The sequence below is a fragment of the Thamnophis elegans genome, chromosome 4 (genome assembly GCF_009769535.1).
Source record: "Thamnophis elegans isolate rThaEle1 chromosome 4, rThaEle1.pri, whole genome shotgun sequence".
In the NCBI taxonomy this organism is placed as follows: domain Eukaryota; kingdom Metazoa; phylum Chordata; class Lepidosauria; order Squamata; family Colubridae; genus Thamnophis; species Thamnophis elegans.
The window spans coordinates 35137392-35150792 of NC_045544.1; the positions used below are offsets into that span (position 1 = coordinate 35137392).

Genomic DNA, 13401 nt, shown 5'->3' on the forward strand with positions numbered 1-13401 from the left:
ATCACAATCAGATTTACAAACATTAAAATCCTACAAATTATCTTATCCAAGCAGCAGTTAAAGGGTTATGTTTAAGGTCTCATATCAGCATTCTTTACACATACTGTAGCACACAAAAAAGCACATTTGCCATCAGAGCAGATGTTGGGGAGGGGGGCAAGGAGAAAAAGGGTCCACTCCCTCTCTCTCAGACCCCCAGGAAGGAAGGAAGGAAGGGAAGGAAGGGGGAGGGAAAGGAAATGAGAAAGAAGAAAAAGGAAAGGAAAAGAGAAAGGAAAGGAAAAAGGAAAGGAAATAGAAAAGAAGGAAAGGAAAAAGGAAAGGAAATGGCAAAGAAGAAAGGAAAAGATGAAGAAGAGGGGAAGGGAAGGGAAAAGAAAAAAAGAAGGGAAAGGAAATAAGGAAAGAAAAGGAGAAAGGAAAGGGAAAGGGAAAGGAAAGGAAAATGGAAAGGAAATAGAAAAGAAGGAAAGGAAAAAGGAAAGGAAATGGCAAAGAAGAAAGGAAAGGATGCAGAAGGGAGGGAAAGGAAAGGAGAAAGGAAAGGAGAAAGGAAAGGAAAAGAGAAAGGAAAAGAGAAAGAAAGGGAAAAGGAAAGGAAGATAGAAGAAGGACAGAAAGGGAAAGGAAAGAATGGAAGGTATTGTTACTGCTCAAAAATCAAGTCTCAAGATCCCGTTGACTACTTTGGCTTAGGCAGTCCAATTCCATGCTGCTTCCCTGTCTCCACAAAGCGAAGGGAGAAGTCGACACAATGCCTGAGAAACACTGGATATGCAGAGAAATGCAGGCTACAACCAACAAAGCCCCAGAGGACCAATGAGAATCTCCCTTCTGCAGCATCATCAGTCTCTGGGCAGAGTCTTCCTTGACTTCAGGAGAGAGTTCGATGCAGAGAGAGGAGGGAGGGAGTGGGAATATTTTAAATCATTTTAACACATTAAAAAACACTGTGTGGCAGTTGGAAACTGGTGCACGGTGTTTTCTTGTGCGCACCTTAGAGGGATGATTGCCCACTGACTAATCCACCTATTTGTTGGAAGCTTTGGTAGGCTCACATTCCCCCCCCCCCCCAATCTTCCTCCCTTTGCAATTCATGCAACGTTAACTCAACAGAGAAGACTCAATCCAAATGGCAACTGGCATTACATTTATTAAAGAAAAAAGAAAAAAAGGAAATCTTCCCCTGCCTCCCATAACTGAACGTCACTGCTGGTAACAACCTTCATTGTATCTCAAATGTTCTGCATAGATGTATCTTCTTTTCTGTTTTCTTTAAAAAATAAGGCCAATTCTTTTTCCATTTTCTATACAAAGTTCTTCTCTGTATTATTTACAGTATAAACAACCGTGTTCCTTTCCCTATCATGCCTCAGCTAAGCAACCTTGAAGAGAACTGCTTTGGTCTAAACATTCATGCAACAAAGTAAAAATAAAAACATTGTTTCAAATCCACTAGGTGGCAGTGAAACTTGTTACCCACTCTCAATCTTTATAAGCTCTGCCTTTACTTTTCTTTTAGAAAAAAAAGAAAAAACCTGTAATTCATTAAGCCAAAAAGAAATAAAGTAAAAAAAGTATTTTTAAACCTTTAAAACTTATTCCATGTTTCCAAAGAGTCCAATGAAAAGAATAAGAAAAAAGGGCAAAGAGCCAATCCACTTTAAAAAGTAAATTGCAGTGAAAGTCCAATCCAGCTTCCCATAGTAAAAAGGAAAAAAAAAAACACAACGGAAGCCTTCAATTAATCATACCTCAAGTCCTCCGCTTGCTCTCTTCTCAATTCTTATTTTAAATTAAATCTCAAAAATTAGGGTGTTCTCTCTCCAATTAAGAAAAAATTAAATCTCCCACCAAAAGACATGCTTCTCTCTCCTGCCCTTGCGTTCTGAGCTGTCAGCAGTTCCAGCACTCTAATGGTGACTCGTAGTTGCTGCCAAAAGAGGCTTTTCCCCAGATCACCAGAGACTTTGCGGATGTCTCTGGGATCTACAGGAATACTTCTACCTATCACCATCTCTGCGGGACAGTTTAGGTCCAGTTGGACTGTCCAGGTGACCTGAGTTCGGCAGCGATCCCAGAGCTACCAGGAAAGTCCGTTGTTTCACACCGACGTCTAGCCCCTCATCTCCACTATTAACTGTTTTCTGCAGTTTCTATTACATGAAATAATAGCATAGAATTTAATGTTGCTTTATTCTATGATCTCTGCAAAGTTGAGAATTAAACATTAGAAAATTATATGAAGACCATTTTTGGAAGGTCATCTCTGATTTAAGATATTTGAAGGTGTGTATCAGACATTATTTTCCTCTAGTGAGCTGGAAATAGCCTTATGGATCCTCCTGAATATCCCAGCAGAACTTGAAAGGCAGCTTTTCCATCCTCTCCTTAAAGACATGGTCAAACCTTTCACTCTGGGCAACAGTCATGATGTTCTTCCAGTCCCCAACAATGCCTGGAAAGCAGTGGTTAAAAAATGTCAACAGTTTAATGGTTTGCAAAACATATATTTTGTATTCAATTAAACTAGAGGCTATTTATGTCATCCTATCACCAAAATGAATGTGTGTGTGAGTGTATAGGAATATATGTATGTTTGTGTGTATGTGTATGAACAAACAAACACACACACACAAACATTGTATATATCTATATCTTTAGAGCTTCAGGAGGGGACTATAGGGATGAAGGTCAAAAGTCTTCCAGATGTGGTTTCTAGTCTCCAATTACCATGCCTGTTATCGGTTTCATGGAGTCTTAGAAAGAGGGTAATAGATTGAAAAATCGGGAACATTGCATATCCCTATGTTATCAGTGGAATGTCTAGCTCCCTGTCCATCAAACAATATATACAAATCTGTATTTCTAATTTTTGGGCAGGAAGCTGGTTCCGTACTATTTTAACTAGAGTTGGACTACAGAGTGAAGGCTTGATAGAAGGGTAAAGATTTCTAAATATAACAGGTCAAGTGATTTCTCTGGTATAAGCATCTTGTTCTGGGAAGTCATGGAACCAATGGTCTGCCAGTGAAGTTCTAAATGGTCTGGAGTTCATCCTGTTGGAACCAGTCCCATAATTAATTAAAATAATTGATGGGAGATTTTTTTAGCATTGGCTGTGTCCTGCCAATGGTCTAAGGAGGCAGCTCTAAGACTGGAGGAGATGCTCAGGGTAGAGAGCAAAGAAGATGTCTCTCCAACAGGCTAAAGTGACCAGTATTCAAACAATCTCATTCCTAAAGGATCATTAGTCTGTGCAAGCAACAGACCAGAGATTGTAACTGTCAGATTATATCCATGGCAAAAAACCTGTCAGGATAAAACGGAGTACACCAATTTAACATTGGTACAGCTAAGAAAGCCTTATGGTTGCCTCAGTTTAGTGCAACATCATGAAGAGACAGCAGAAAGAGAAGTTGTTAGAAAATGTACATATCACTCAGGGATGGGCTGCTGGTGGTTCGTAGGGTTTCGGGAGAACCTCTAGCTAAGATTCTTTTCAGTTCCAAGAACCCTCAAATCCCACTCCTGGCTGGCCCTGCCCACCCCATCCTGCTTGTCCCAGGAGTTCCCACATAGCCCGTTTTCGATGCAGGTAAGTGTAGTTCATGCATGAAGGCTCGGGAAGGGTGAAAAACGGACCTACCAAAAGTTTGGGAAGGCCAGAAAAGGGCCCACTTCCTGCCTCCAGAAGACCTCCTGAGCCTGAGGAGGTCATTTTCGCCCTCCTGGAGGCTCGAAGAATGCCTTCAGAGCCTGGGGAGGACAAATCACCTACCCTCTCTGTGGTGCAGGAGGTCAGCTAGGCCATGGCCACCATGCCCACCCCCACCCAGCAACCTGGCGGAGAACCGCTTGCTAAAATTTTTGAAGCCCAACCCTGATACCACTCTACAAAAAGTGCCTTTTAGATGAAGGTGGCAATCCTGGCATATTCATAAGCATACCCCTAGAGTATAAATTTCTATGGATTTACCTTTACGAAGAAAGACCCCTTTGCTAGAATCTGTAAAAGTAGGATCCAGGACTGCATAGTTTGTTCTAGAATCTGCCTTCATGTTATCAAATGTAGCTTTATGCACCACAACATCCACCTCCTTTTCAGTCAGTTCTTTTCCTAGGAAATTGCATATTTTCAGTACAGAACTTCTCAGATCCTGAAATTTGATACAGCTTTATATTAGTTCATCCATAACAATAGAGAAAAGATGGAAAATGTGGCTGATATATCTGGGGAATTCTAAAGATTATCACTATCTTATACATATTTCACATATCAATGCTGTCTTTCACTTCCCCTACTTTAATTCTTTTCTTACAGAAAACAATTATTTGAATATTAAATCATTTGTATTTTTTTTAAAAATGTACAATATTCATTAAACACAGAAACCCGTCCATAGAATTGTTGCTAAAGGTTTCCAAGAGACAAGTTGTTGAGAAACATTTTTGGTTCTCAATATATTTATGATACAGAATTTTACATTCTTAGCAATCTTGCTGCAACTGAAGCTGGACAGTTCTCCACCCAAACTAAATGAATGTTTTGGTCTCTCTTGAAAATGCACTTGAGTTGAGTCAACCTTCTTTGAGCCCGAAGAGGAGAACATTATTTACTTTATTTTATTGATTAAATTCATATCTTGATCATCTCAACAAGTGTTCCCAAAAATGCCTTAAAATAAAACTTTTGGATACCAAGATGACCACATTCTAGTTTCATGGATCCTCCTTCTTGTTGAAGAGAGGGCTCTTATGTTTCTTCAAATATCTCATCGGTCCTCCAGGAGTTCACAGAAATAACCAAGAGTGGTTCACTCAACTCTACTACTACTTCTTGGAATTTATTATTCTATACATCCCATCATTTCTAAACCTTTCTGTGCTTAATTTTTCTTCATGTCGCACCACACAAAATGGACACATCTTACCTTTTTCATTTCTTCATAAGAAAGGAAGAGAATATTGAAATCATCCTTATGATTGAACCAGCCTTCTATATGGTCTAGCCATAAACTACAGCACACTGATAGGAGAGAAATGAATTTGGCATAATTATGAGTGGAATCTTCAAAGTCACTTGGTTTAATGGTTTAGCTGGGCACTGCAATGTTTCAGCTAACAATCCATCTCAGGGATACATTCTGACTGCTTGAATTTCTTCCATTTATTTTTATGACCTGATGGACCTACACATGAAAGCTCAACTGAGAGCCCACCCTAATAACACTGAATGCGGAGAGGAGAGAGAAGGAATGGGAGCCATAACAAATGTGGTTGCATACTCTCACTTGCTAAAGGGAGAGTTTTGTCAAGATGCTGCTATATTGTTTTGTTTCTTTTGCTTTTCTTTATTTGGATCTTTGGGCATTCTGAATTAATTTTTTATACATTTGCAAATACCAGACTTTATTCCATTAGCTCTCTTCTGTGTCCAACCCTTAAATGCTCCCCATGTGACTTCATGTTAGAGAGTATTTGTTTTTCTTATATATATATTTTAAATATAACTCTCTACTTTTTAAAATGAACATTGATTTGTATTAATTTTAGATTCTGTCTGTTATTCCCAACATAATCACACCCTGATTAATGAGATGCAGTAACTCAATGGCTTCATGATGGTCTCTGCTCCAAAAGTCCTAGCATTGCATGGTGGGGTGAGCTCCCATCACTTGCCTCAGCTTCTGACCTCCTGGCACTTTGACAGCATGTTCTATGATACCTACATAAATAGATACCACTTCGGTGGGGAGATGAGTTGGCTCATGAGTTTTCTGCTTGCAAGGGGGCTATGGTGAAGGGAGGGGGCCCTTGGATGAGGCTGCAAGAAGATCCACTCATCTTTCATTCTGGTGTAAAGCCAGCTTGCCCTCCTGTAGTGCACTTTGGGAAGTGTGCGAGCATGTCCCACAAGAGACCTGGTAAATTGGCAGCCAAACTATTATTCTGCAATAGCATTGCAGTCTCCTGACTAATATAACAGTGATGATGATGATGATGATGATGATGATGATGATGGCGGCATGCAGTTTAGAATTGACAAATGTGCATCAATGGCAATCAAAGCAGGCAAGGTCCTAGAAGTTGATGGAATAGAACTTGAGAATGAAGAAATGATAAAGGCAGTAAAACCAGAAGAAGGTTACAAGTACTGAGGGATTTTAGAGGCCTCTGACTTAATGCATAATAAAGTCAAGGAATCAACTTCAGCCAAGTACATTCGACGAATTTGCAAGATATTAAAGTCCAAAGGGTGGTCAAGGACTCCTACAAGTAAAGCAGACTGTGGAAGAAGAAAGACATAGCTTGAATGATTACATCCAGAAAAGTGAAGAACCAGTGATTAAGGAAGTAAATAAAGGCGGCCTTTTAAAGACAACTAAGTCAAAAGCTGAATATAAGAAAGAAGTAATTGAGAAGCACTGAAAAAAGAAACAGAAGGCTTTATTTTGGCAGCTCAAGAACAAGCCTTAGCCACAAACTGCATGAAGGCAAAAATTCAACATGTTACCACCAACAGCAAATGTCACCTTTCTAATGAGAAAGACGAGACAGTCGACCACTTCGGTGCAGCAAAATTTCACAAACTGACTAGTTACAATGCCATGACTGCATTGCTAAGGTCATTCACTGGAAATTGTGCCAAAAGTTTGGTTTTGAGTACAGCAAAAACCACTAGGAACATCAGATTCAGAAGGTTTTAGAGAATGAAAAAGTCAAAATCTTGTGGGAGAATTCTTCAGAATTCAGACTGACAGGCACTTGGCCCACAACACACCTGACATAACAATAGTTGAAAAGAAAAAAGTATGGTTCATTGATATTGCAATACCTGGAGATGCACGAATTGAAGATAAACAGCAAGAAAAAAATCACAAAGTACTGGGACTTGCAAATTGAAGTTGAGCGACTATGGAAAAAGAAATCATGTGTTGTTCCAATTGTAATTGGAGCCCTTGGAGCAATACCTAAAGGGTTACCTCGCTATTTGGAAATTTTAAATTTATCAGACTTGAACATTCTGATTCTACAAAAAACCACCCTACTTGGAACAGCTTATATCCTCCGACGTTACCTTAACAGTTCCTAGGTCCTTGGTTAGGACTCGAGTTGTTGAGCTACCAACCAGCCCCAAAGGCTGTGAATCTCACCAAAGATTAACCACATAATATCAATAATAATAACAACAGCAACAGCAAAAGCAACAATGACAGCAACAACAATAATAATACACCCTGGTTTTAAATCCATCAACTTATTCCCCTCCATTTTTCTCCATTTTAATGTATCCTTGTATTTGTTCTCACTCTCCCTTAATAAGCTGCCTTCTCTCCCCTCTCCCATCCATTTTTGCATGGCAAATTATTCTAGGAATCCTGCATTCTTCTCCACTCATCCATCCCATTATAAACTGTTTGCATACAGTTTATGCAAATTATTGAATGAGGATTGAAAATAACTATTATTATTTTATGGAGGAGGAGTGGATTGTTTGCCACTTGCAGGAAGTGGATTGAATTCATATCTTTTGTCCAAAACAAAAACTAACCTGATTGTGATTAATTTATTACCTTTGCCAGCCAAAAACTTCTCCAAGTAAACATCAAAGTCTTTTGATGTTTCCAGCATGGTTAGAATTTGTAGAAAATGATAGCCAGAAACCAAGACATCCTTTGGATTTCTGAACACATAAACAATCTGTAGAAAGAAGAAAGTATCTAGTCAAAAATGATCTCAGAGACTCCAATTAGAGTGAATGCAGCAGCGAAAAAGTGGGATTGATCGAAAAACCTTGAGGCTTGGTGGACCTTAGTGGACTTTCTGGAGAGCAGAACTCCATTTGCACTTTATTTCACAATATGTTAACTTCCCATGGGGAAAATATATATATATATATTCCTCCCCCCACCTCTTCCTCCCCCCACCTCTTTCTCTCACACACAATCTATTTATCACATTTATGTAGCTGCATATCTTACATGGTGATTTGGGGTAACTATTTATTAATTCATTTATTAATTAAATAAATAAAATAAAAACCATTAAGAATCTCAATTTAAATTTAAATTTAAAAAGAAGACAAAAACAAACCCAGAATAGCAGCAAAGCATACAGAGAGTATGAACATCAATTAACTGTCATACAATTACCTTAGAGGCTATACTTTATCGTAGAACCTCGAAGCTATTAGCAAAACCATTTGGAGGACCTTCCAGAAAGCCAACAAGGTTGGAACAAGCCTCACTTTAGAGGGAATAGGACAGGGGCTATGGCAAAAAAGGTCATGCCTAAAACTCCCTTGCTGGCAGGTCCCCAAACATGCCTTTCCTACTGGACTTGATGGAATGGGTAGATGTAACTGAGGACAGAGGTCCTTCAAATGACATGTTCCCAGTTCCTGAAGGGCTTTAAAGGTCATAACTAGGAAATATGAATCCGATCCAGAATCAAACATATAGCCAATGTAGTTTCAATAGCAGAAGTAAAATGTATGCAGTTCCTGGAAAACACACAAATGCCTATCTTGCTACATTTGGACCCACTCAAGTTTCTGAATACTTCAAGGGCTGTTGTAAAAAAACAGCTCCACAATTAAGCTATTACAGTCCTCCATCCAAGAGGGCGTGAGTGACTGAGAGTAGCAATTGTAAAAAGGATTTTATGGCTAAAGGCAGCAATCCTCAATTTGGCATCCTCCAGATATATTAAGATAAAAACTGACTAAGCCACACAATATGTTCCACTCCATCTGGATGTGTCATTTTGGAAAAAGTAACCTGAAGGATTAAATCTCTCTGCATGGATCTTCAGTTCGGCTTTATTTCGTCCAAGCATGAGATTCTGGATTCCCCATTTTATTTGAATTATTTTTTCTCAGCCTGAAAATCACCAAACACATTGGAACAATGTAACATCTGTTCATTTGCATTTATTTGTCAATAAAACATTTAGATGCAGAGCTAAAAAAAAATCGAAGACTGACAGGTCCCCACTCCACTCCACAAGTTACCAAAATATGTCCTACTTTTCCTTTTTTATTTCGTAATCCTTTGGGTACCAAATAGTAGGGCAGATGGGAAGAAATGACACGAGGTGATGGGCGATTAGGTAAATCTACATGATTAACATTATACTCTAGCCATGGTGCCCTGTCAGACAGGCTAATATTTTCAGTTCCATCTCGATGACCTTCATAAAGAATCAAGCTCACAATGTTCTGAGTCCACACTGTGCCTGTAAATAAGAAATAATTAAATTAATTCATCCAGTGCCATTATTATTTGGAGAATGTCCAATACATAAAAAACAAGAAAAAAGTCAAGCAATCCGTCTACTAATCGGAGAAGATGGCAAAGAAGAAATGGAGAGCAGAGAGACAGCAGAACTGCTTAATTCATACTTCACACATCTATCTTCACACACAAAAAGAAAAACACTACTGAACGAACTGGCAAATTTCAGAACCATTGAAGCATATCTTTCAAAGTTCTTGGATCACCGGTGAAACACCTGTGGACTGGAAAAGAGCTGGTGTGGTCCCTATCTTCCAAAAAGGAAAAAAAGAAAATCAGATTCAGGAAATTACAGACCAATCAGCCTGACATCAATACTTGGGAAGATCTTCGAAAAGGTAATCAAGCAACAAATCTGTGAACATCACTAGAACAGTGACGGCTAACCTTTTTCCCATCATGTGCCAAAAGCGGGGGGATGCAGCAGGGGTCATGTGCAGGCATGCCCGCACCCATATTCTATGTGCGCAACCCCCACATGAATGTAGGCACGACCCCCGCCATTCCCCCCCACAGTTTTGGCATGAAATGGACTGGTTTTGCACCCTCCCCAGGCTCCAGAGGCTTTTTAGGAGCCTGGGGAGGGCAAAAAAAAAAAAAAAACCAGCCTCCCCTGGAGGCCCTCCAGGAAGCCTCTGGAGGGTGAAAAACGGATCTATGAGCAACCCAGAAATTTCGCTGTAGGGCAAAAAATGGCACTGTGGGCAACCTGGAAGTTCGGGAACCGACTTTTGGTTTGAGGGCTGTTTTTCACCCTCTGGAGGGAACTTCTGGTTTGCACATTAGGTTGTTTTTTGCCCTCCATAGGTTCGCCATCATGGACCTAGAAGCAAACAGCGTTATGACCAGAAGCCAACATGGATTCATTGAAAACAGATCATGCCAAATAAATCTTATTTCATTCTTCAACAAAATGACCAAATTAGTAGATGAGCGAAATGCTGTGAACATGGTATACTTAGATTTCAGTAAAGCATTTGATAAATTCAATCACAAACTACTTCTTGGCAAGCTAATAAAGTGTGGGATAGATAGCACTACCACTAGTTGGGTTTGCAACTGGCTGACAAACAGTACTCAACATATAGTCCTCAACGGAACTACTTCCACATGGAGGGAAGTAACCAGTGCGGAACCCAAAGGTTCCAGTACTCTTCAATATCTTCATAAATGATATGGATGAGGGAATTGAATGGGAGGTCATCAAATTTGCAGACAACATTAAGATGGCAGAAATAGTCAACAACCCGAAAGACAAGGTCAAGGTCCAAAAAGATCTTGACAGATTTAAATATCAGCCCTTATCTAACAAAATGAAATTTAACATAGATAAAAGTAAGATATTTCACTTAGGCAAGAAAAACCAACTGCATGAAACTTGGTTTAATCCCAGTAACTATAAGAGGGATCTTGGAGTCCTAGTGGACAATAATGTAAATATGAGTCAACAATGTATGGTGACAGCAAAATACCAATGAGATCCTAGGCTGCACTAACAGATAGAATCAAGATCAAGTGAAGTTCTAGTAGCACTTTACAAAACCTTAATAAAACCACACTTTGAATACTACATCCAGCTCTGGTCACCACAATGTAAAAAATATGTTGAGACCTTGGAAAGAGTGTAGAGAAGAGCAACAAAAATGACTAGGGGTCTGTAGGCTAAAACATACAAAGAACAGCAGCAGGAATTGGGCATGTCAAGTCTAATGAAAAGGACTAGGGGTGACATGATAGCACTGTTCCAACAGTTGAGGGACTTCTACAAAAATGAGGGGGTCAAGCCATTTTCCAAAGCACCCAAAGGCAAGACAAGAAACAATGGATAGAAACTAATGAAGGAGAGAAGCAACTTAGAACTAAGGAGAAAGTTCCTAACAGTGAAAGCAATCAATCAATGGAATAGCTTGCCTTCAGAAGTTGTGGTCCTCCATTACTGGATGCTTTTAAGAAGTAACTAGAGACAGCCACTTCTCTGAAATGGTATAGGATCTCCTGCTCAAGCAGGGGGTGAACTAGAAGACCCCTGAGATCCCTTCCAATTCTATTATTTTATGTTCTAACTTAGTCAATCTTCCTATAGTAAACATTTCAGAGATGTATAAAGACAACTGCTTCTTCTAAAATATTTGATGGTTGTATGAGAAAAAGTCAGCTTTGTAAAGTAAAATTTAAAATGGTCAAAATACAGATTTGCAGCTTTATTTCACCTGTGTTTTATCTTCTATGCCAAATGTTAAAATCTGTTTACAGCATGATATAGCAACCAAGTACTGAAAAACTGAATAAAAGCACTGGATATAAAACCTACACTACCCTGAAAGACATCTTTGAATTTACCTGATTTAGGATATGTGATTATAAATGTATCATCATCTCGGATTTCAAAACTTTCCAATGAATCTATATTTTCAGGTGAGGACACCACTGGTATAAAATAATACCCTTTGTGTAGATATAGGTCCTTGTCTGATGGCTCCATTGTTTGTCCTGTTGATAGAATAGGGAAATTGAAAATAGTTCCTATATTAATAGTCAATGCTGAATTAATTCATTTTTTTCAAAATCATGATTCTTGGCAACATGAAGAAAAACACATATATCATTAGATTATTTTACCTAATTATTTAATTAGTTTCATGAATTCAATTTTCACCCACGAAGGTTTCTATTGGAAATAGTAAATTTGCTACTCTTCTTGCTATCTAAGAGTTCTACATGGAAGAGAAAGTTTGAATTACAGTACTAAGAACATACTGGTTGCAATTCTTTTCTTACCTTACTTTGTCTTATAGAATCTCTGGCGGTCAGTCATCATTCTAAAAATCAACTTTATTTATAATACTGTTTTAATGTTTTTGTATTCCTGTTCCTGAAATATTTAAGGAAGGTTGTCTTTAGTCAAACAGTGTATCAGCATCGTAAGTCTTTTTTTAAAAAAAGAGCTAAAGAAGATGGTAGATTAAGTAATAACCTAAGTAACAAGAATGGCAGAAATGGAGGTAACCTTCTCTATTTTACTAAGAAAAGCATTACTTGAAAACCATGGTAGATGACAGAGATCTATATCTAAGAGGCCCATCTGGCGATGACTATGGGATATAGAGACTTGTTTCTAAAGTATGAATAAAATGTGTGTCTGGATGTGAAAAATATGAAAAAGAATGCTTGGTGGGAAAAGATATGGAAGAAGCTGTGGAAGCGAACAAACCCATGTAAGAGAATTGTTGCTGCCCAAAATGAGGATGAGAGAAAGTTTGTGAATGATATGCAGAAACAGTTACCGTAGTTGCATATTGTGAGTCCTTCATGATACTTCAGACAAGAAGTGTGAGAATGCTCACAGTGTGACCATTTTGAGATGGTCACAGGAGCAAAATACAGTAAATAGAAGTTTGTCTTTCAAACAGTGTTTTATATACAAAGAATATATACATACATGTACTAGTCAAAATAAAGCAATCAATCCTCAACTATAGCATTGAAGCACCCAGAGATAGATGAGGAGAGAGAGATATGCCCTCACACGGCCTCTCTTATATAGGCAGCTTCATAAAGTGCAGTAACCCTGCTGATTCATTCTCATTTCATCAGCTCGGTTTACAGCCTTACAACAGCAGGTGGTCAGCTATTAAAGAACTGGTGAGTGGCTGGGGTGGGGGTGGGGAGAATGTTGGGGAAGAGGGAACAGGCAGAGGGGCTGCTAGAAGAGTGTGTGCTGTGCACAGTCTGTGAGTTTTTAAAACATCTGAGTGAATCCAGGAAGAAGGAAGAGGCAGAGGGGCTGGAAGAATGTGTGCTGTGCATAGGCTGTGAGTTTTTAAAACTTCAAGTGAATCCAGGAAGAGGGACAAGGCAGAGGGGCTGGAAGTATATGTGTAAGGTGGTCAGTAATGTTGAAGACCGGTAAGTACAGCCATATTTCCTCTGTAACTAGCTATTTTATTGTTTTGTGTACTTATTTTATTCTTATTTAAGTAGTAAGTGCACAAAATAATAAATTTCCTTTTTTATATCTTCTTTTTGTAGGTCATTCTTTGGGGCAAAGAATTCAGTGACATTGATTTGTCCACTCTCACCCAGTCACATGACTGCCAAGCTA

The 13401-nt window shown here is 38.9% G+C and overlaps 1 protein-coding gene and 1 pseudogene across 1 annotated transcript; both read right to left on the minus strand.

Moving 5' to 3' along the window:
- Positions 1-12102, minus strand: part of LOC116507069 — a 59339-nt pseudogene extending 47237 nt beyond the window's left edge.
- On the minus strand, positions 2202-11781 carry LOC116507071 (amine sulfotransferase-like). Its single transcript, XM_032215005.1, has 6 exons — positions 11640-11781; positions 9032-9240; positions 7578-7704; positions 4935-5029; positions 3980-4160; positions 2202-2458 (listed from the first exon to the last, which is right to left on the minus strand). The coding sequence occupies exons 1-6, from the start codon at positions 11779-11781 to the stop codon at positions 2334-2336; spliced, it is 879 nt and encodes a 292-aa protein (XP_032070896.1). The 3' UTR covers positions 2202-2333.
- Positions 12103-13401: the final 1299 nt, after the last annotated feature.